At 40.2% G+C, this 23517-nt stretch overlaps 2 protein-coding genes across 3 annotated transcripts; both read right to left on the bottom strand.

Annotated features, from left to right (window-relative positions):
- Positions 1–548: 548 nt before the first annotated feature.
- On the bottom strand, positions 549–6860 carry zhx1 (zinc fingers and homeoboxes 1). Its single transcript, XM_084435364.1, has 3 exons — positions 6567–6860; positions 5396–5655; positions 549–5007 (listed from the first exon to the last, which is right to left on the bottom strand). The coding sequence occupies exons 2-3, from the start codon at positions 5553–5555 to the stop codon at positions 2678–2680; spliced, it is 2490 nt and encodes an 829-aa protein (XP_084291490.1). The 5' UTR covers positions 5556–5655; positions 6567–6860; the 3' UTR covers positions 549–2677.
- Positions 6861–7305: 445 nt separating this feature from the next.
- Positions 7306–23312, bottom strand: atad2 (ATPase family AAA domain containing 2). 2 transcript variants are annotated; one of them, XM_084384740.1, is made up of 28 exons: positions 23003–23312; positions 22306–22451; positions 22143–22195; positions 21904–22054; positions 21593–21674; positions 21417–21507; positions 19755–19913; positions 19496–19607; positions 18787–18894; positions 16634–16742; positions 16445–16560; positions 16140–16314; positions 15959–16047; positions 15651–15810; positions 15450–15540; positions 14795–15109; positions 14468–14588; positions 12869–13055; positions 12596–12781; positions 12320–12455; positions 11190–11386; positions 10919–11078; positions 10495–10617; positions 10252–10413; positions 8159–8596; positions 7936–8069; positions 7640–7768; positions 7306–7468 (listed from the first exon to the last, which is right to left on the bottom strand). In XM_084384740.1, the coding sequence occupies exons 1-28, from the start codon at positions 23138–23140 to the stop codon at positions 7436–7438; spliced, it is 4101 nt and encodes a 1366-aa protein (XP_084240866.1). In that variant the 5' UTR covers positions 23141–23312; the 3' UTR covers positions 7306–7435. The 2 variants fall into 2 exon arrangements, with proteins under 2 accessions (XP_084240866.1, XP_084240867.1); XM_084384741.1 differs by having other exon boundaries at positions 22306–22433; positions 23003–23293.
- Positions 23313–23517: the final 205 nt, after the last annotated feature.

The raw sequence follows: 23517 nt of genomic DNA on the forward strand, positions 1-23517 counted from the left end.
TTTGTGGGAAGTTCTCTATCTATGCATTTATAAAGTGTTAAAATTAGAATAATTGTCCTCCAAAGAACGTACGCAGTAATCATTTCATTTCATTTGGTATTTATCTGTAATTTCATTGAAATTTTAAAGAATCACTCCCCATTTACTGCTGTCATTATATATCACTCAAAGCATTCTACTAATTTTCTTTTCAAGAAAAAGGTTTTGGTTTGAGTCGGTGATGATTGAAGACCTAAATGTTCAGATATTTAGAGTATTCTAAGAGTAGGTGCCATTACCAGATTATAAGTATTTTAATTAAGAAAATACTATAATTACTTGCTTTTTATGAATAAATTCAATGAAGTCCACTTCCAAAAATGTCATTCCCATGACAATACTATAAATACATAAAATAACACATTATCCTCTTGCTGCAGTGTAATTGCTTACTATATAAAATACAACGATTAGGCTAAAATATGTTCCATTTTGTTCTCCCAGAGAGTGATGCCATTAGAGCGACTTATGGAAAAGATCAACTTTGAGGAGAAAATGAAAAGCAGAGAGCATTTTTTCATCCAAATTTATTGTGTTGTCCTCAAACAAGTAGAAAATATATATTTAGTCTAAATCAAGCAAAAGCCTATTAAAACAGTTCAATTAAATTAAAAGCATTGCACAAGGCCTATGGCTCTTGGAAATAAAGCTTTTTGCCACCACAGCGGCATCTACAGATTTTAAGGCTCGTCATGAGTTTCAAATCACAATCCATGATGGTTCCAGATCTGTATTATTATTATTATTTGTGTAAAATTCTGTGTTTTACAGAGCCTAGAAACAGACTAATCTGATAACCATTTAAGAAACACTGTCGTTATTAAACGTATTATTAGTGACCGCTGAAAGGAAGCAAAACATACAACTGTGGTTTGATTCTGCACTAATACGCATTCAAAGCAAGATCCCAGTAAGCTTCTCAAACTCTAAAAAACATGAAAGCATCAGTTGTTAACAGTGGAGAGGACACATTTTCCTAAGTTTAAATGTGCTATTTTGTTCAAACAGTACTTACCATGTTCACAGAGGCACATTTGACCTCTTGTCTATAATACACTACAGTATTCACAGGAAAATGAGGGTTGCAAGCAAATCAATTAAATGTTCACCAGAAAAAGAAAGAAATCCAGGACGTAAAAACAAAAATACAACATAGAACTCTTAAAATCTGAGAAACATCTCAAATCACAAAATAATTATTTGAATGATCACCATACAAGCAACCCACTCGTGTAGAGGTGAAATGTATCACTATAAATACAAACTTATAAAAAGGCTTTAAAACTACTAGTTGAGCATAAAGGTATATGTACAAACTGAACAATTTTTCCCCCATCCTCAATGTCGGATACATGCAGATATAATGAAGATGGTGAATGTCTTACACGGGGGGGTTCGATTTTAAAAGTACCAGTAATAATGTCGCTTTCATGCAGAAATATTAAAAAAGCAAACTCAAATTACACCCACATGGTAATTATTCATCAACAGTTCATGTTTAGTCCTATAAAAGCAAGATATTAATAGAAAACAAAAACACATTTTCCTCAAAAAGGCAAGAAATTCTGCAAAGTCATAGAAATGGAAAACATAACGCTTCATGATTAGGGCAAATACACATTAAGTTCTTAACATGATCATTTGAAATTTGTCAAGCAAATGAAAGTCCCCTTTGCCTGCAGGCTTATGAACATCTCTGACAGCCCAACAGAGGAGAAATCTGAGGGAGGTTACACTTTTAAATTAATAAACAGCAAATGACAGCCAAAAACATGTTCCCATTGAATTTAACAAAACACTTTAAAACTGTCCAGTTGAAAAGCTGCAAAACAGTCACATCTCCTGTTTATTACAACCACTGACATGTTCATGAAATATTTTATAAGTCAGATGGACTACAGGAACATCTACAACGTCCTGTTGGGATGTAGTGTGCTGTATATCAGATATACACTGCCAGTATATGGATGATAAAACACTGGGAATGAGACATAAAACACTTGTGTGTCACTGAATTTTGAAATTGCCCAACATAAAAAAGGTGGCTGGTTGCGTTTTAAACACCGTACATCACGGTGGTTGACAAAGTGCCTCGTGTCCATCTGAAACAAAGTATTCATGCATATTCCCTTCAATAAGCTGTTGTGTTCATTGTAAAGGGAACCATAACATTCAATACTATACCTTTGGCACTAAGAATTCTCCAAATAACTGCAAGTGAGAAAAGCCCCATTAAAAGCCCCTACAGAGAGGCCTAGGATGTCTTTGCATGTACAAGGGATAAGGTGCATAACCAATTCTGGTAGGCATAAGTTCAGATCGTATGCATGACGTTGTCAAGATTATTCAAGGGCTCTCTTGAGTTACCGCTGCATTTCAGAGCCACAGAGAAAAAAAACCCTGTTCATGTGCATGATTTCTTTTTTTTGAGTTTTGAGTGAAACCAAACATTCTGACCAAAAAAAACAACATTATTCTCCTCAATGTTTATGCTAGTAAGAACTTGTCAAACCTTAATTGAAACTATGTACAATATAAGCAGAATTGGTGCAGTGGTAGAGGGCATGTAGTCGAGACCCAACAGAGTCATGGTTTTCCACCAAGGGCCATTGCTCAGAATAAAGCCAATTCAGACAGATCACTGACCCTCAGACATTGATAACGTTTTTCGAACGCTCTGTGGAGGCTCCCAGGAATCGCTGTCATCAGTGTCGTCATCATCGTCACCTTCTTCATCTCCCAAGGCAGAAGGTCCTTGCTCTTCAATTGCCGTCTCATTTTCACCCAGCGACTCGTCCTCTTCCTCGTCTTGTTCCTCATTTCCCGTTTTATCTTCAAATGGGTTGGTACCCATTTCCTCCTTCCGACGAATCTCTGCAAACCACTCTCTCACCTGCTCGTAGCTCATGTTAGACTTGGCGACAAGCTCATCCAAGTCCTGTTCGTTCAGAAACTTGTGCTTCAAATAATATTCCTTCAAAATATCTCGTCCAGACTTAAACCTGATAGGTAAATTCTTCTCCGATTCTGTGGGCTTCTTCGCTTTTCTATTACGGGTTCTCCCCCAACCGCGATTCCGAATCCTCCGTTTTCTGTTTTTGTTGCCATTTGTTCCTCCCACATTTCCACTTTGATAGTAAAAATACCACTTCAAGTTGCCGTTCTTCCAGGCGTAGCGTGTATCGCCAAACCAGTTGACGATGTAGGAGCGAGGCAGTCTGCTCTCCTCAGCCAGCTGGTCGTATTCTTCAGCCGAGGGCCACTGGGTCCGAACGAACGCAGTTTTTAGAACATGAAGCTGCTCTGGAGTTTTTTTAGTAACCTTCTCTTTGCTTACCCTCTTCCCACCAGGTGGAGTTTGGCTCCCCTTCTTCTGGGAAGATTCACCATCTGCTTTTGACTCTGAGGAATCGGGCACAGGGGCTTTTCTCTTTTCTGTGAACCAGGCGTCAATCTCTCGTCTGGTAAGCTTTGTCTCGGCTCTTAGTCGGCTGAGCTCTTCATCAGTTGGTGTGTCACATTTCTGAAAGCTTTCCTCTAGAACCACTAACTGCTCCGGTGTCTTTTCCTTAAACTTCTGCAGGGTAAAGTCTGGGAAGGGGTTCCAGGTCTTGGCGCGCGTCTCCTTCTCTTTGACAGGTGATGGTGTTGGAGACTGTGGCGTTTCGTCACTGGAGTCGATAACAATGGTGGCACTACTACTACCCCTGGGATTGTCGTTCGGGAGGATGGTGTGGCTGTTTTTAGAATTGCGCTGGTTGTATCGGGTGTCACTGAACCACTTTTTAATCTCACCTTTAGTGAGGTTGGTCAACTTCATTAGCCTAGCTATCTCAGCATCAGTAGCAAACTGATTCTTCAGATAGCTTGCTTTCAATTCAGCCAGCTGCTCCTTGGATTTCTTAGGGCGCATGCCAAAGTGATCGGCACTGAGTGCAGAGTTCTCCTGAGGGGTCAGTGATGGGGGCTGAACCGTAGTAGCTCTCTTAGTTTCACTGAGACCTGGGCTTATTTGATTGGTTGCGATCTTGGGAGTCTGACTTTGATTGGGCATTCCGGCTACTGTCAGCGTTATCGGGGTGGACACCGGGAGGTTGTTGGCTGTTCCAACCTGTGTCAGAACCAGACCTGGTTGCCCCACAATCTGGCAGGTTTGAAGAATAGATTGCAGGCCATTAGTGGCAGAAAGATGATGGGCTGGGATGACTGTGATGGTCTGGGGAACTGTGTGGACTGTGCCATTAAATTGCTTCCTCCTGGCTTCCTCAACCTCTTCTGGGGTCCAGCTAACACCATGCTTCAAACGCTGAGCTGAAAACCAGATCTTTATCTGCTCCTCGCTGAACTTGGTCTGGGCTGCAAGTCCCATGATCTCAGACACCGACGGGTAGGGGAACTTCTTGTAAATGTTGATCAGGACTGCATTGGAGTCCATGGCAGCATTATATGTGGGAATGCTGCTTACTGGAATTAGAAGTTGAGCTTGAGCGTTCTGCTGGGCCTGCAAGGCAGAAAGCACCTGGGCCAAGCCGGCCGGAAGAACCGTCGCAGAGTTCATAACCAGCTTCTTCTGATCTGCTACCGCAGGGTTTGAAATATTGACGAGAACGCTGGGCTTTATGGACTCCGTGAGCAATGGGCTCATGTGTTCTGCTGCCATGGAAGAGCCCATCACTGATGCTTCCAATGGCTCCAGTTCCATCTCACTTTCAGCCATTGTCTCGCTTTCACTTGTGCCTTTTAGAGACATAGCTATTCTCTTGGGTTCAGACTTGCTTTTCATTTTCATTATGGGAGTCTTGCTGATAGGGATTCCAGTAACTGAGGGGTCATCACTATCCTCCATCTCTGTCTGCACAAAACCACCTTCAGTGGTCAGATCAGAAATGGGCTGCTCTAGTGATGTTTGACCTGAGCGTTTTCCTGAAGAACGACAGTCCTCGCTCGAGAAATGACTCCCCTCATATTCTGTAAGCACAGTGAAAGGATCATTTTGATTAGAGTCAGTATAAGTACATGACAGGAACAGATGCTTAGCAGATAAGTAGAACAGGACTTCTGACTTGTTAAAGTATGTTTTTTTTTCTGTCCTAACCAGTAGTGACTGTCAACAGCGATGTGCGACAAGAGGTTGCTTTATATTTTTTGTTGCAATGTGATAGGTAGCCCCGCCCACAGTGTAAATCTCATTGGTCCAAAATCACACTCAACATAGTTGTATATTAACCATCAATAAGGTTTTGATTTTGCAGCATTTGAGCTTTCAATATGAACAGAAAAATGACTTGCACTTGGTATGGACAGAGCGCTTTTCTGAAAGGACATAAAAAAAACTGCCTTGAGAAGTGAACTTCACCTGTCTCTGTTTCCATGGGAACCACTGCTCCCTCAGTAGGACCGTCTGCCATACTCTCGGCTCCTTCATTCCCTTCCAGGGCCTCCATATCTGGATCTTGCTCTACAACATCTGACGGAAGCACCATGCAGGGGGTCGTGGACTTCCTTCTGCTCGACATTGTGCTTGTGAGTGTGAAAAATATAAGCTAGCCAGAACCTCCAGGAGGTTGAATTTATATGCTAAATGTTAGTCCCATTCCAAGATTTGAGCTCAGCATCCTGAAAGATACAGAGAAACAAAAACATACACAAGACACTGGTTATAATGTAAACACAGGACAGTTGACAGCATGATCAACATTCAATGATGCGTTCCTTTACACACTAGATCAAATTACTGTAAAAAAAATGTAGATAAGATAAAATATACAATTATTTTAGATTAAATGCTAATCCAACACTGCAGAATCTAGGGAGCACTTTACAGTAAGTATGTTAACACTAGATAAAGCATCTGTAAATGTGAAGTTGTGAACCGTTTTATCTGTTATCTAACATTTGAAATATTTATCTATAGCCCTATAGATTTAGTGCCACTGCAGACCTACAGCTGTCTGATATCTTTCTTTTTTTGCTAAACATGTAGCTTACATTAAGGCCTGGTTTCACAGACAGGGCTTAGATTATGGCAGTTATTTTGGTTCATTTACATTACAATACATTAACATTAAAAGTTATATATATTAACATTAGTTAATGCATTAATAACTAAAATTAACAGTACAGTATTCAAAAAAATTACCAAAGTTGAATGACCATTGTTAAAATCTAAAGTCACCACTCACCAGTATGATAGGCATCATCCCCGAGCATGACAAAATTGTGTGTTTAGAGTGTTCCCTTGCAAACACTGTGGCAGTACCATATCAAGATACAAGCCCAAATTTCCATGGTAGCATGTTCACCAAATTGCCTTTATGTACGATGTTACATTAATATCAGCACCATAGTATATATCAAAGTACTATGGTGTTCCCAAATATCAGAACTGTACCATGATTCATTGTACATGTCTGGTACCCCAAGGTTATTAAAATTACTATGGTATTACCATGTTACAAAGTATAAAAACAAGATAATACCATGCTACTTTGTTAGTGAGGGAGCTTCAGGGATGTACTGGAACTCACCGGCCGCGGGGTTTAGTGTGAGATCGCGGCTCTGGGTGCGAGTATCCTTCGGCTCGGCTGCAGGAAGAGCGGAGGCGAGGCGGACCGAGAACCGCCGCGGGTAGAGGGGGAAAACCCTGGATGGACAGGACAGATGCCACGCTGATCGGATGCTTCTCTCTCTGATGACTCAGCTCCTCTATTATTTTGCCGGGCACGCCGCGCGGGTGTTTTATTGCTCTCTCAGTAAACACAATAATCATCTGCGTTCATTTTAATGGCAGTTTTTAATGATCATCAGGCGTCACCGCTGTCAGTGTTATACGTCGTGACATCATCGCCAGGCGACTCCTCGCCGTCACGTAAAATCGGCGATAAAACAACACGTTTGCACGTTAATTGAGTCAAGACACTCACAGAGGACTTTATAGGATACAATTGCACATACTTGTAGACTTTAAACCTCTCTATAAACTAACAAACCCGAGTACTGACTATAGAAACGTACAAACTCCAAACCGTCCAATCAGAGTAAACGTGCGGTCACGTGACCCTCATACATCGCTTCGCAGATTCAAATGGAATTTTTCCCATGTTTCCTAATAGCACTATTTAGATTTCATCATAACCAGAAGAGCACAAACCACCAGTGATTACAACACCCAACCACTTGCAGTACTTTAGGAAAATAGTAGATCATATATTATTGTACCATCATAAAGTCATGTTTGGAATGACAACCAAAGCGAGACAATGAGACTTGTGATAAAAGCTTTAATATGCACTCAAAATGCACAACACAAAAGTCAGGACTAAAGAATTAGTAAAATATACTTTATAAACCAGTAACTTCTTGTAAGAAATATATTGTAGTTTGTTTATTAAGAAAACTAGGAAAACTCCTCAACTTCTTTTGACATCTCCTGGAAAAGAAAAGAAAAGAAAACACACATTAAGTAGGCATATAAAGTAATAAGCCTTTTAGATGTGAAAAATGTTATGACTCAGCTAGATAGTTTTAATCTACTACTCAATCAACAGAAGAGTAAATTAATAAAGCTGGAGGACGTGTTTCTGCATTTATCAAAACATACCTGTATAAGTGCAGTCTTGTCATAATCTTTCCGGTGTCTATAAATGCTCTGGCACAACAGAGCATAAAGTTTCTCCAGTTGATTGACCTCATATCCCTCTGTCATGTCCACAACTCTCTGTAAAAGTTCCTGAATCGGGAAACGAAAACAAAACAGAGTCTAAAAACACCCTTCCAGTGTAAGAGTCGAGGCAACATGACAGCCAAAGATTACCAGGTGGAGCCAACAAACTGTCGAGGTCATCGATTACACTTATTGTAATAGTTTCTGCAGTTAGATAAAGATATGTGGCGTACTTTCAGTTTGTTGTGGTCCACGATAAGAGGCAGGGTCTTCTGCTCCAGGATCTTCATGGCAGCATCCACACTGATGAGACTCTGCTGTTCGGCCTGGTTCTTAAAGCCTCTCGTCATCCGCCTCAGTCTGAACTCTGAAAAACCCATGCAAACTCAATTACTGCTTCATGTTCATACAAACACAACTGTTAGAATATGCTAAATGGTTTTGTGATTTACTAACCCATTCCACTGCTGTCCTCTGCAATTGGCTCTGTCCTCTTAGGTTCAGTGTTCTCTGATGCCTGGACATCATGTTGCACATCCGTGACATTATTCTGGACCGTCTCAACCTCACAACTCGCAACCTCATCCACTGTAGAGGTTGTATTGTCAATGTCCCATCTCTCGGAGATGTTATTCTGCACTACCTCCGTGGATTCTGTGGGCCCTTCTGCACGAGCACACTCATCAGCCTCCATTGACTCACAGTCAACATCTTTCACCTTCTCTGGATCTTCACTCTCAGCCAGTTTTACATCATACTCTTCTTCATCCTCCTCTCCATCCCCTGATTCTGCTGTGTTGGGGTTGTCTTTAGAGTTCAAATGTGAGCAAGACTTCTTTCTGCGGATGAAGCCGTTTTTCCATCGGCTTTTCCTCTTCTTTTTCATCTGTGAAGCTGTGGATACACAAAATATTTCACCTGTAGCCTGCATAGAAGAAAGCCTACCCATCTAACTTGATGTCAGAAGTACCGGTAAGATAATTTAAGCATAAGCCACTGCTAAAAATGTTATTAATAAATCAAAACAATATTGACAAGAAAGACAAAACCACTTTCTTGGTCTTTATTACGGGATCTTTAAATGAATTACTAGGCAATATTTTTATAATTTATTTGAAACATACTAGAAGGCTGCATGTCATTATTTTAATGTTAATATTTCACTTTAAAATGTATTACAATAAGGCACGTAGCATTCAAGTATTTTAACAAGTATATTATCAGCTTTTAACAAGTACATTCACAGTGAACATTTGAATCTGCGCTGGTGTTGCCGCTGACCCAGAGAGAGGTGTTGTCATATGGGGTGGGCTATATACTGGTAGACACGATTAACCGGTAGAAATTTGTCAGTATTTGTCGGTAGAGATTTTGGACTATAGTCTCTATCGTGGTTAGTGATGTCAAAAGTGAAATTTAAAAAATGTGACGATACCAGCATTTCCACCCTAGCATTTTGAGCGCTGTTGAACAGATTCTCAGGGTGTCTTCACACCTGCCTTGTTTGGTTCGTTTGAATCGAACTCATGTTCGTTTCCCCCCTTGGTGCAGATCTTTTGGGCAGGTGTGAATACAGCAATCGCACTCGGGTGCGGACCAAACAACCGAACCGAGACCCGGCTGAAGAGGTGGTCTCGGTCCGGTTCCAAACGAACTCTGGTACGGTTCGTTTACGGTGTGAACATGAACCGACCCAATTGCTGGAAATAACGCATAAAAATACTAATGTGTTCAGCAAGTTTAGCGAATGGATGAAGGAGAGGGGATATAAGCGGTCTCGCGCACAGTCCGACGCGCTGTCTGTGCACACGATACTGTTGCGCGTCTTTCTACGTGTCGTGTGTGCATCATTCAGGACATTCACAGACAGAGTGTTCTCTTTTGTCTTATCGCGCTTAAATGGTTTAAAAGCATTTGCATGAATAGGAGAGTGATCATATAATGTAACGGTAGTTGAAAAATCCTATTACAACATCGTATAGATGACATTGTATCATATGATGCTCATTACATTCTTCATATTGCGTTTGTAGAGAATAACACCAAATCAGTAAAAGAACAAATATTGCATTACGAAATATCTCCATGCTGAGCCTGTTTTTGCACTTCCTGCTTTTCCCTGCTTGAGAATTCCTGTCCAATGAATAGACGACCTTAGCACACGTGTGGTTTTGTTTACAAATTTTGGTTCACTTGCAAAAAGAGCAGCATGAAAGCGAACCGTACCAAAAAAAAAAAAAAAAATCAACATTGCATTTGGTCCGGACCAAAGCAAGTGAACTATCTGACTTTCCTGGTGTGAATACACACTCAAACAACTGATTCACAGAGCGCTTATACAGATACACACGGGAGCATTTGAAAGCAGGCGGCTATCAGTGGATATATTAGGGATCTGCTGACAGACGCCTGCGTTCATTCAGAATCGTGGGAGAATAGTGATCTCTATTAAAAACATTTTTTTTATTTAACCAGATTGTGCAGCTCCAGATGAAAGTAATAAAAGACTCTCAAGCACTGATGTCAGGAATTAAAGCACTGGCAGTCACCTGTATTAATTCCTGTTTGACGTGATGCAATCACTGCTGGTGCTGCTGGCACAGGTGTAGCATCTTTACTGGGTGCTGGATCACTCATCTTCTGCTCGACTGTAGCGGACATCTTTGGCAGCACGTGGTAGTAGGCAGGAGTGAACCGTGATGAGGTGGAGCCTAAAAATAAAATATTATAAAATGTAAGTGATGCATTCACAAATATGATCATACTAAAAATCAATGCAGCATCACTGAAACCTCGTTTGATGCGAGACTCCCTGATCTCAAGACAGGTCTTCTCAAAGTCCTCATCTAATTCATCTCTGATTATGGCATGTACAGTGTCCTTGAGAGCACAGGCACGGTGTCTGATGAGCCGATCTATTACAAACACAAACGTCATAGATATTGCATAGTACACTACAGAAATCATACAAATGTCATGCAATAACACACTTGGAGAATCATAAAGGATAGTTCCAACTCTGAAACTTAAATAGATATGCTTTGAAATAAAAGCCAAAGCTGACAATCCTTTGACCACACATTTATTGAGCCAAGCTGAATAGAAACTGTGTTCAACCCACATACTATTCAGTGGTTGTCACCAATGTTCAGTAGATAAACCACACACATATATACATACGTACAAAATATATTACCATTACAATTCCCAGCCTACCTGAGGGGTCTCTGTCTGGATTGTACTCAAGGGCGTTCTGCCAAATCAGATCCACATCATGCAGGTAAGCCGCCACGGTTTCATACTTGTGCAGATCAATTTGGGAGAGAACTGTGGACAAGTCCATGGGCTGTTTGATGACTGTAGTGTAATCAGGAACCTTTCCCAATGAAAACCACATGACTTCAGTGAGGACAGTACTGGTTCAGCAATATATCAACAGCTAGAGAGAGTTGATTCAGAAGAACTGTGGGACTGAAAACTATCTTACCTCCTCGATGTCCACAGGCTTTGTAAAAGCCTTGAAGCGTTTGTCCTGAGCCAGTCGGTTGGTGACATCTCGCAGGAAGAGGCGGAGTTCCCTGAGCGTGTTCTCTTCCTGCTCTTCTAGCTTCTGCATCTCCTGCTTAGACAGCTGGCGGGGAGGCGGCGGAGGGGCCACTGGTAACACCTCTAGTGCCTGGAGGACTGAGAAGGAGAAGGTGAGATATCACAGGTGTGCATTAGGCTTGGCACGATAGTCAGTGTTACCGGTGTTACGTCGCAACACCGGTTTCATCACTTGCCCACCGCAGCACCGCAAATTTTTTTTTTTAAAGCAATTACGCAGTATCCGTATTTTCGGTCACCAGTTGACTAGCATTATATGATCACGCTCAACCATTCAAGCGCGACAAAACAAGAGACCGTGCTGTAAGTCCTGCCTATTACACACACGTGCGCACACACGGAAAAGACGCGCGTCAGTATCGAGTTCTCTTTTCGGCCTTGAACAAAACATAACACACACAAATTATGCCAAAATGTTTTGTTGTTGCGCTTTTCATGAATAATAACGAATAATAACAAACCCACCATTCAAAACACTGTGGTTGAATCCGAAATCGCGCCCTATACCCTCAAATCGGGCGTTATTGTTCTCAACATGATCTCAAGCAGTGAAAAATAGAGGACACTGACAACGCGCTGAAATACAGGACCGAGCAGGTAATATTCAATATGAAACAAAGTCTTAACTTTCAAATTTGGTCAGTCAAACAAAAATAAAATAGGCCTACCGTTTTTTGGCTCTTTAATGTGTCGTGACAGATCGCCTCAGTTAAAGCCAAGTTCAAATCCACCGAAGTTAATCAATAACTCTTCTGACTGCTTTGTAGCACAAAAATGGTGGAATTTGATTGGTCAGATCGCATGTCAATCAAACTCAATACGAATGATGAATTGACGCCATGTAAAAAAAAAAAAATTACATCACTCTAACACCCCCCACCCCCACGATGAAACCGGTAATACCGATGTTGTCACAATTCGATTAACCGGTGGGAGAATATTATCACCGTCACATCTCTAGTGTGCATGAAAACACTCCACTAAGAATGTGAAAAACACAAAAAACCTCACCTGCTTTTCTCTTAGATGCTGGGGCTTTAGCAGCTTGATTTAAAATAAGATCCTCAAAAAATCTGAGCCTCTCCTCCCGAGAAGGAAGCGGAACATTGAACACCTCACCATACTCAACATGGAAAAGGTCCTGCACCTTTAAACAGGTAAACAACAAAAACAAAAAAAACTGTCATACAGTAACATTACAGAAGATAAAATGCATCACAAATGATATTTCATTTAGTCTTTAGGCCAAACAAGCCCCAATACTGGTTTATAAAGTTCATGTGGTACCTCAGGATAGAGCTTTTGGTGTGGAAAGCTGCATGTGGCGAGAAGGAGGCAGGGGAAGAATGAAGGGATGTCCTGCAGGAGACTGATGAATGTGGCCTTCAAAGTGGAGCTCACGGTGTCCCACCAGCGCTGGATATGTGGAATATACAGAATACTGGGAGTGGTTCTCCTCGCCTCACAGAAAACCTGATGTATATAATACAGGTCGATAGTCATTTAATAAAACAAGTTTATCGGGGTGTATCTTGAGCTTTATAAATTCAGTGTGTTCACCTGGGCACAAGCCTCCTCTGCGGTGGCTGAACTGACCCCATACAACACAGCAATATCGAGTGTGTAAACAGTGAACTTCTCCAGGGCGTGAAGAATAGCAGGAGCCAAGTGTGAAGTCTGACCAGAACCTGATGTCCCACAGAGTAGCAGTCTGGGTCTGAATGAGGTGGGCTGATTCAGGGCATTCCTGTAATACAGGTAATGAAAGAAATAAAAGCAGGTCAAAATTACTTAAATTATACCATAGGCTGAATACTATGGAATTTGCATAATAAGGACAGCATAATAAGGCATCATAGGTATGCTCTTTAAAGGGACATTGTGTAAGAATTTCTCCCATCTAGTGGTGATAATGTATTTTGCATTAAAAAAAATAGTGCTCTCCACCGCCTCACTTTTTCAAATGCGTGTTGCATCTACGGTAGCCGTTATGTACCAAAAAGCTATGACAGGATGTTCTAATAGCACTTCGAGTTTTCCTTCGGGTGAACAGGTTTGTTATTTCAAACAAACTGCAACTTGACACAACGAACAAACGAATGTTACAGTATGAATTACTGATAGTGAAAAACATGAACTATGGTAATAAGTAGTGATGCCTTCTTTATTCGTTATATTTTTGTATATTATATAATAAAGTACACAACCAAGCAATGAAAAAAAGCTTGTAATTAAGAACGTAACATTGACTTGCCTGTCGAGAAGAAAGCAGGCAACTTCAGCGTCTCTTTTGAAAGCTTTCTCCTGCATTAGCCCTTTCCACCTGGAAAAAGCTATCCTTGTTTTTGTAATCTCCGTTCACGTTTCCTTTTACGGTCTATTTTGGACTTTTTCGACGACGAGGACTCATCCTGTGACTCAGCATATGTATGAATGAACGGTGTATAAATAACCGTGCAGTGCAGCCTTTTAAACTTGTGACAAGTGACAAGCGCCTCTCACTGATCTGCTCCTCCGCTTCTGCTGGTTTCAGTCACGTGACTGGCTGGCTCTGAACGAAAACGCGTTGTGGAAACGCGTTGGCCTAGTACTTTTTGTCCCTCTCTGCTATTATAGTTTTTAAAGATGGCGGAACTACATGGAAGCCTCCGTGGACCTACCCGTCCCATGTATATAAAGATAATAAATTCTTCGTTTACGAGGATAAGTCAGATAATTAGCAGAGGTATTTGTACACCATTGAGGACATATTTATGAATAAAAATATTCATTTTAGATAATAAAATACCTAAAAAGTTACACATTGTCCCTTGTGTAAAAAACAACAACTGTTGTTGAGGATAAACTGGATCTAGTGTTTTATTTTTTAAGAAAAGTTGCATCCTGTTTTTAAACAAATCTTTAACTACACAAAATTTAAATGGCAATATCTTTTATTTCATAAGGCTTTCCTGAGAACTTTTATCTGTATACAGAGGATGATACCACATATAAACAGTTCAGTCAAGAAAAGGGAAATTGTGTACTTCATTTGACTCTATGTTTATCCCTTGAACTGTATATCAGGAAATTATTTACTACTATAAAAACAGGCTTATTTTTTATATATAGGGAAGCACAAGAAACCTTTGAAACAAGTCAGTTTTCTGCATTTCTAACCTGTTCAGATGAAGAGCAGATGGAGCAGGCCCAGTGTTCTTCTGGCCTTTATTACTAGGGCACACGGAGGACCCCTCATCTTCACTCTGCAGTAGATCCTCTAAGATGTCAGACACACCCCCTAAAATAAACAATATTTACTTGCATTGATGGCATGATTAAGAATTTCAAAATACAAACTACATTTACAATTTCTGAAAAGAAAAAAGGTGAGTGGCGTCTGCCCGTGCAAATGTGGCATGATATAATGTGTTTGAGTTCTACAGTGTTATGCAAATGTTTTTATAGCAATGTAGAAGGGAGATCAAAATAGCAAGCTATCTTTACCAGCGTTTTTTTTCTTCTTGAGGCCCTGCTCTACATGAGGAAAGAGTTTCTGCAGCATCTCCATGGCGTTACTGAGGACAGAGCTCAGCAGGGGTTCAATAACAGGGGTGAGTGCTTTAGCTGGAGATGCTACTGCCCTCTGTGAAGCCGGAACGATCTTCCTCATGGCTGAGAGGAAGTCCCGGCCACTCACGCTGATGGACTCCAGATCCAGCAGGAGCTTCTGGGAGGAAGCATAGATTTGGGGGTAGCACCTGCGCAGGGCGCACAGAGCTGATTCTGCACACACTGCTTTGATGTCTGCACCACAGTAACCTAGGAGCACAGGGAGACAATAGTTTTGACTACTGGTATAAAAATCAAGGATGAAAGTGCAGTTCATTCTAATAAAGCACTGCCCACTTAGACAGGACAAGACAGTCTGAGGTCTCACTAAATGCCAGAATTTAAAGTACTAAAGAGTGAGAGTACTAGAACAGCAGAACATTACATAACACTGCTACCCAAAACCCAAACACAGCAATACCCAGGTCCTGGGGGTGTTGGAAAGCTCGAGCATCTGTTTTAGCACTGAGCAAGCTGAGACAAAGGCAAGCTATTATTTGAGATGCGCTCATCAGGACGTTTAACATAGTAGAACATGAGATGCTCTTACCAACACACTTGTCAGCCAACTCTTCAAGAAACGCATCAGACAGCTGCGGGTCCCACTGCCTGGTATGGATCTTTAAAATATCTTTGCGAGCCTACAAAGAAGCAACAACGTCTTGTGGGTTATACCCTAAACAAAACACTCACTTGCAGTCAAAAATAAACACTGAATAAGTCATTCTACAATAGAGCTCCAAACTCTCACCTCTCTGTCTGGTAAGCTGAAGAGAAACTCCCTGTCGAATCGCCCAGGCCGTCTGAGCGCAGGATCGATGGAGTCCAGGCGGTTAGTGGCTCCAATAACAACCACCTCACCACGGCTGTCCAGCCCATCCATGAGAGCCAACAGGGTGGACACGATGGAGCTTTAGAGAACATAAACACAAACAAACGATTCAACATTAACAAAAGAACAGCAAAAAGCACCTTTAAACAAGAAATATATATTTACACACACATATATATATACACATATATACACACACACACACACAGAAACACAGACTAACACACCTGTGTATCTGGTCCTGCCGGCTTGACCGAACAGGTGCGATGCCATCAATTTCATCAAAAAAAATAATTGATGGACGCATCTGGTATGCCTGGCAAATAAATGGCAAAGTTCCTTTAAATCACACAGAGACAAAATTAGGCATCAATGAATGACCATTTTTTAAATGAAATGTAGGGAAACCTGGTCAAACAGGAGGCGGAGCTGTCTCTCAGACTCGCCCACCCATTTGCTGAGGCAGTCTGCCCCTTTCCTCATGAAGAACGACACCTTCTTCTCGCCTTGACTGCACTCATTTGCCAGGGCTCGAGCAACCAGAGTCTTTCCTGTGCCAGGAGGGCCGTAGAACAGACAGCCTCTGGAAAAATAATTCAACATGCGTTCTGCCAAAGGTGATATTCAGCATTACCTCTCATTTTTGCAATCTGTTGGTTAGTCATCCAAATAGGCATTTTAATGTGAGTATTTGTCAATATCACTTTTCAAACCTTGGAGGCTGAATCTTGAACTTCTCAAAGACTTCAGGGTAGAGTAAAGGAAACACAACCATCTCCTTCAATGCGGAGATGTGTTTGCCCAAACCCCCAATGCTGTCAAAGCGCACCTGCACATGGAAACCACAGTCATATAAAGGGCTTTACAATTTTTGTAGTTCAAGTAAAACGGCAAGCACATACCGTTTGATCAATTTGCATTGGGTCAACATCTGCAAGACTTGCTCCAATTTTAATCCTGTCCTTATGGATTCCCAACAAATCCTCCTTCCGTAAATTCATAGGGAGGCATCTACAAGCAAAATGTGATTAAACGTTTAGTTTAATAATTGCTTTCAAATATTTAAAGACTACAAAATCTAGATAATGATAATAATAATAATAATAATATTAAGAAACAACTCTTACGGAACTCTTACTCTTGCACAAGAACAGGTGTTGTATTTCAGAGCTGTTTGATTGGTCATGTTTGCTAGGCAAGACTTTAAACCAAGTCTTAAGCCAGGGTTTTTCCTTTATTGAAATTTTTTTGGCAGCCGCCAAAGCGAGTTTTCTGTCCCGCCAAAGCCTTATTTGATCAGTGAGTGATCAGGGCTCCAGACTAACTTTTCCACTGGTTGCACTGGTGCTACCAACTTTCTCAGTTGGTCGCACCAGCATATGATTTGGTCGCACCTTTTCTTTCTTTTTTTGCTACATGCCATGGGATTAATCAATGCATGCTGATGAATAGTGGTCTTAATCTGCACACCCTAGTTTTGCACTGATGTAAAAAGACTGACAGTGACACAAGACCTCATGTTAGCAAAATGTTTTAATCTTTTAACTCTCAAAAAAAACTATTAAAAAAAACATGTATGTTCTTTAATGTTTGATTATAATTTTACTGTCTTCACATAGGGATGGGAATTGATAAGATTTGATCAATATCAATGCCACTGACGATTCTGCTTATCGATCCGATTCTTTAACGATTCTTGATAGCACTGTGTGGAAAAATGTAGTCATATGCTTTTCAAAAAAACAAGTGGTTTTATTTATTTTAAAGCTTAAGCTTGAGTAAGCAAACTGTACTTTTTATGTAATTTATGTAATAAATAGAACCTTATTGTAAAGTGTTACTGATTAGTTATACACCGATTCAGACGTCTCCTGAGTTCACTGTTGGAAAGATCAGTTGTTTTAACCATTCATTAAAATTAATCGGTTCAAAGGAGTCATTAGTTCGCGAATTGGACGTGTCATGCGCGTTGTGTGATTATCCCAGCAGTTAAGACATGGACATCCAAGATTTCTGTCAACACAGAAAACATTTCATCACTGGATAGGTTTTTTCGTTTATTTAAAGTGTGATTTTATATCAGCTGAATGTCCGGAACGCTTTTCAGAGAAGATAAGGCAACTTATTTAGCACAATTCACACCCAGCGTAATTCATCAAAAAAAAAAAAAAAAAAAAAAAAAATCTCCGAATGCTCCACATGAAACTTTGGTCTTCCGACCTTTTACCACCGTGTCCATTTATTTTGATTAATATGTGCGAGGGAGAGAGAGCAAGACAGCGCTTAGTTTGGAGAGGGTGAAGTCTTGTTTACACTTTCGCCTGGCTCCGAAGACAGAGTGCGCGCGTGCGACCGTCTCTCTCTCTCTCTCTCTCTCTGCTCGTTCTTTCAGTTAAACATGCGCCCTGTCACAAGCGCAGCAGTTCATCTACATTACTCACCGATCAAGTAAGACTTTGGCGGGACAAAAATTCACTTTGGCGGGCGCTAAAACAAGTTCAATGCAGGAAAATTCATGCGTGAATTTAACTTAGTAGGCTACATGACCATGCACTCACACAAATGCGACCACATAAAAATTTTACTCGCACATTCTCAAAAAATGGTCGCAGTCTGGAACCCTGGTGATGTATGACTGCTGCGCTTGTGACAGGGCGCATGTTACTGAAAGAACGAGCAGAGAGAGAGTCCCGGATGTGAGGTGAAACCAGAAAAAAAGTGCAAAGCATGTTGTTGTTAGCTAGCTGACTATTAAACTATTATAGCCTAAAACTAGAATATTAGTTGAAATAACTTTACTGCTTCTTTTTTATTCTACTTTTTAATATTGAAATGATTATATACCAAAATAATTATCAGGTCTAGCAAAGAAGGATTTTATCTTACAAAGCAATGAAATCCAGTGGTAAAATTACACCTTTTTTTTTTTTTTTAAGAGGGCAAAGAAAGGATGACAGTGTCTGTCGGCCACCACCGAAGACCATTTTTGACCCAGGAAAAACCTTGCTTAATCATAGCACCTCTAAAATAAAAGCTTTCAGCTAGAGCTCTTTACCTGTTTATTGACCTGCTACGACTCTTACTTCTCCGTCTCTCAAATTTCTCTTCATCAGATGATGATGATGATGATGTGGAGTCACTACTGTGGATGGCATGTCTTCTCCTAAGATGAAAACAAAAGAACAGAAAGATTGTTTTTTAGACTATCATAAAACATTCACATCAAGTCTAAACTTTCATAAAATACTCCACCACCTCTTATACCCTAACACCTCTTTCCAAAACAAACTCATTTAAATGTGCGACAAAACAGATTTGTAATTATTATATTAGTGTGACGTATTGTAAAGTTTTCCACATGCAGATCTAGTGAGGCTGTATGAATGCTTGGCTTACCCATCACCCTCACTCCTGCCTGAACTACAGCACGAGAAACACAAAGATGAGTGGGACTGAAATTATAACATGGAAAGTGCAAAGAAGGGGTGTGCATTTTGATAAGACTCTAAAACTCGACTACTTGAGCTGGGATGGTGGGTGATGAAGCGAGTTCTGTCTTCTTGTTTTATTAACACAATGTCTTTGGCAATTGCACTGTGGCTTGCTGTTCCTTCAGCATCTTGCTCACATCTGTGTCTCGTTTTTTTAAGACAGGGTGTCAAACATAGCGAACTTTCAAATACGAATCAAGAGCCTGTCAAGCCAAAACTCAAACTGATAATGTTAAAAAAGAAATTGAAGAGAAATTGAGGACTAGTACTGACCTGGTGCTCCTCCTGTTGTTGTACAAGCCCCTGGGACTTGAGGAACTAAATTGATATCTTCGTCTAACTGGCGTGGAGTGACGTTTAAAAAAGATGCTCTGCTTTTTTGGCTCTGCAATAAAAAATATATATAGTAAAAAGGAAAATACTAAAAGGCATGAAAGGCAGAGAAAAAGATTTAAGCAAATTTAAATCAGGGATGTGTATATCTGATATGTATAGTCAGTGCATGGTCTCTTTAATGAACTATTAGACAAACCTTCAAGGGGCGCCTGGTAACGCACAACAGCTTTCCTTTGTCGGAACTCATAGCGCTTTCCGTTCTCTTCTTCATCTTCATCCTCGTCATCATCTCCCTCATCATTTTCTTCTTCTTCCTCTTCCTCACCTTCTCCATCCTCCTCTTGATCACTGTATTCTGGGAAATAATTACAGGTTCAGGCCAACCAACATGCTAAACAAAAACCAATAATATTTTGTGGTACATATGCAGTTAATTATACTACCATTATTACACCAAACATTTGTACCTTTATCACATGCCAAATAAACAGGGCAGTGATTAGACTTATTCATGTCTCATGAACCTGTTACACCAGAGTGTGTTAGAACCAGCTTCATCATTTGTTTAAAAACAAAAACAAATTGTTGTTGTACGCATCTTCATTATAAAATATATATATATATATATATATTAGGGGTGGAACGGTACATGTATTCGTATTGAACTGAAATGGTGCATAAACGGTTCGGTGCAGAAATTTACTCGGAGAATACACAGTATAAAAATAAATAAAACTCGCAAGCAAATTAAATAATGTAAATAATGTAATGCGGAACTACTGTTAGATACGCGGGTTCTTTAGGGACACCTAATCTGTAGCCCCGCCTTAGCTCTGAAGCAGGCTGCGATGTAAAGATTGCAATCCTGGAATATGTTGTGTGTGTGTGAGTGTGAGTGTGAGAGAGAGAGAGAGAGAGAGAGAGAGAGAGAGAGAGAGAGAGAGAGAGAGAGAGAGAGAGAGAGAGAGAGAGAGAGAGAGAGAGAGAGAGAGAGAGAGAGAGAGAGAGAGAGAGAGAGAGAGAGAGAGAGAGAGAGAGAGAGAGAGAGACACGGGCGCGATCGAAAAGTCGCAAAGTGTTTACTTATATTTGTGTGTGTGTGTGAGGCGCGGGTGCGATCGAACAGTGGAAACATAAAAATGTACTCCGTCATTTTGTTTATACAGGACATCATTCAAACTGCAAAGTGTTTAAGTTACTGTTAATTAAAATTAAGGAAAACAAATATATTAATCTGAAATGTAGCAAATTAATTTTCAATTCATTCAGGTACAATTACCAAACATATCTCAAGGTCTTTTTCTTTTTATTAATTTAATTAATAAACTAATTCTATAAAACTATTGTCAGTGCACTACAAATAAACTGGTTCTATGCCTTTACTTTATTAATAAAACTTATTTAAAAAATACAAGGCTTAAGTAATTTATTTTCCTTTGGTGGTACAGCCTGAGACACGCACAAGCCTTCTGCATTTTTGTTTTGCTTTTCCCTCCATTGTACCGAACTCGTACAGAACCATGATGTCTGAACCAAACCGTGACTTATGTGTACCGTTCCACCCCTAATATATATATATATATATATATATATATATATATTTTTTTTTTTTTCTATAATTTGAAGCCTAATAAACCTGTGTATAACATTTTTCTTATCTTTCAATCCTTATTTAAAAAAAAAAATTATGGTAATGAGTGTCCAAATACATGTTGGAGCTAACGTAAATGTCTTTGTTGTGGGGCTATAGATTCACTATTGACGCAAAACAACTGCTAGATAAAGGTGCAGAAAACACAAATTCAGGATGAGACAATAAATAAAGCAGGATTAATGAATTCTGATCTACAATCATCACCATTTTCCTGGTTGTCTGAACTCTCCTCCGGTCCCCTGACTGAAGGTTTTGTGACCCTCTTCCTCTTCGTTCCAGAGTAAATTATCAAATTCTAAAAACACAAAAAACAGTGAGTTAAGTCCTGGCAGATCACAGAAGTACAGGAGGAGTCAGTGATGGAGATCACGATGACGCACCTCCTCCTCACTGTCTCTGCTCCTCAATCTCCGACGCATCTTCTGCATGTCATCCATCTTCTGAAGCACAGCCTCTGCAGTGCTAAAACAGACGAAAACAGCCACTGAGACCCAAGAACCACAGAAATATCCACAAACAAAGCCAGTTGCACGTCTGAGTCTGAATATAAAGGTCCAATGTACTGATTTGTGTGAATCTACCACATGTTAGACTTCTGATCATCAAAATGGGAAAATCATAAAATGTGATTTAAATGAGTCACTGTCCTTATAAACAAAAATATAACAGAGTTTTCTATATAAGTGCATACTTTGTGATGAGCCTGTCATAGAGGACCGACTGTTTCCTGGTGTCAAGCTTATATCTTGTGATTCTTGAGCTACGCCTCACAGCACTGTCTTCTTCTCGCCTTTGAATCTGAGCACGCAGGCTTCGAGAAGTAGGAGTTGATTCCACCTCATCTGAAGAAAGTAATGGATTCATATTTAGCCAGCAGCAAACCAACAGAACTGCTGTCTGACGTTTATCAAATACTCTAACGTTTCCCACCTGTGTGCTCATCTGCCGATCGCTCCCCATCTGCCTGAAATCTTGGAGATTTCCTATGAATTGATGAATAAATAAAACAATATACAAGTTAACAAATAGTGTATCAAGTACATTCAGTATGTAAGATGATTTTTTTCTTCAGAAATGAAAGACACACACACACCTTAAATTCCTCACACTTTTCTCATCTTTTGGAGGGGATTTTGGAGATTTGCTGTTTTGTCCATTCATATCAGCAAAGGTGACTACATGTCTTCCTCTTTGAGTTCTGCCCCTCATGCCGTTTTCCTCCTTTACAGACAAAAACCCCTAAAATAAATATATTCAATATATCATAGCAGTGTCCAGCAGAATGACATGCTGTTCTCTCTATATAACTATTTTTAAAAGCTATATAAGTTACTGACAGGAGCTCATATATCATGATTATATTATATATTTGTAATTATCAAGTGTCACACCACATATAACTTAAAGATTTACAGGTGATTAAAGTTTATATATTGTTCACTGTGTCACGTTAAGCTATGGATGGATATTTTTCATTGCGGTAAAACTTCATTGGCCAATAAAACGGAATTCTGATTTTGACTTGTCAACTAACGGTGCCCATTTACATGTATCCTCCTGCACCATGTAAATGATTACCTGTGTAAGTTATATCTGAGGTAAACATTGATAATCACCTCATCTGTTTTTGTTTTGGAAGTGTTAACAAGTCGCGCGCTCATGCAGTTCATTCAAGCGTCTCGCGCTCAATTTAAGCGCCAACTTTGTTTTGATAGAGCAAGAGATTTACTGTAGGTAAACAAACAAATTACTGACATATTTGTACTAGTAACGAAGAGTTATTAACTCACATTGGCCGGACTGTCCTCTGCGCTCGTTAAACTGTCATCATGGGCCTTTTTTAGCCGCGCGGACTTTCTCTGAGGCGGGTTCAGCGACAGAAACTCCGAGCTCGAGTCCATTTCACCGTTACTGCGTAACATCACCATCTTTAACGAGCCTTAAAAGACCCCCAGACCATTCACTGTCAACTTCACTTTAAGCTGTGTTTGTCAAGACTTTAATACGCCGAATGCTTTGAACTAGAACACATCGTTTTGAAAAGGCACTAGTCCGCTCCTCCTTGATTTCTGGCGCCACAAACGTCACTTACAGTCGAATGACACAACGCAAATGCGAATGTGCTAGCGAGACAGAAACTAGGGCTGTTTATGCGAATGACCGCCCTACCAAATCCCTTGTTTCAAATATAACGTGTTATTCAACTGGATATGAAGAAATTATAGGAGAGATATTGCTGGACCTTTCGATGACAAAACCTTTGAGGGTTTTATGATCTGTGCAAGTAATTCGATTGTGCGTAGGA

The sequence above is a fragment of the Rutilus rutilus genome, assembly GCF_951802725.1.
Source record: "Rutilus rutilus genome assembly, chromosome: 17".
In the NCBI taxonomy this organism is placed as follows: Eukaryota; Metazoa; Chordata; class Actinopteri; order Cypriniformes; family Leuciscidae; genus Rutilus; species Rutilus rutilus.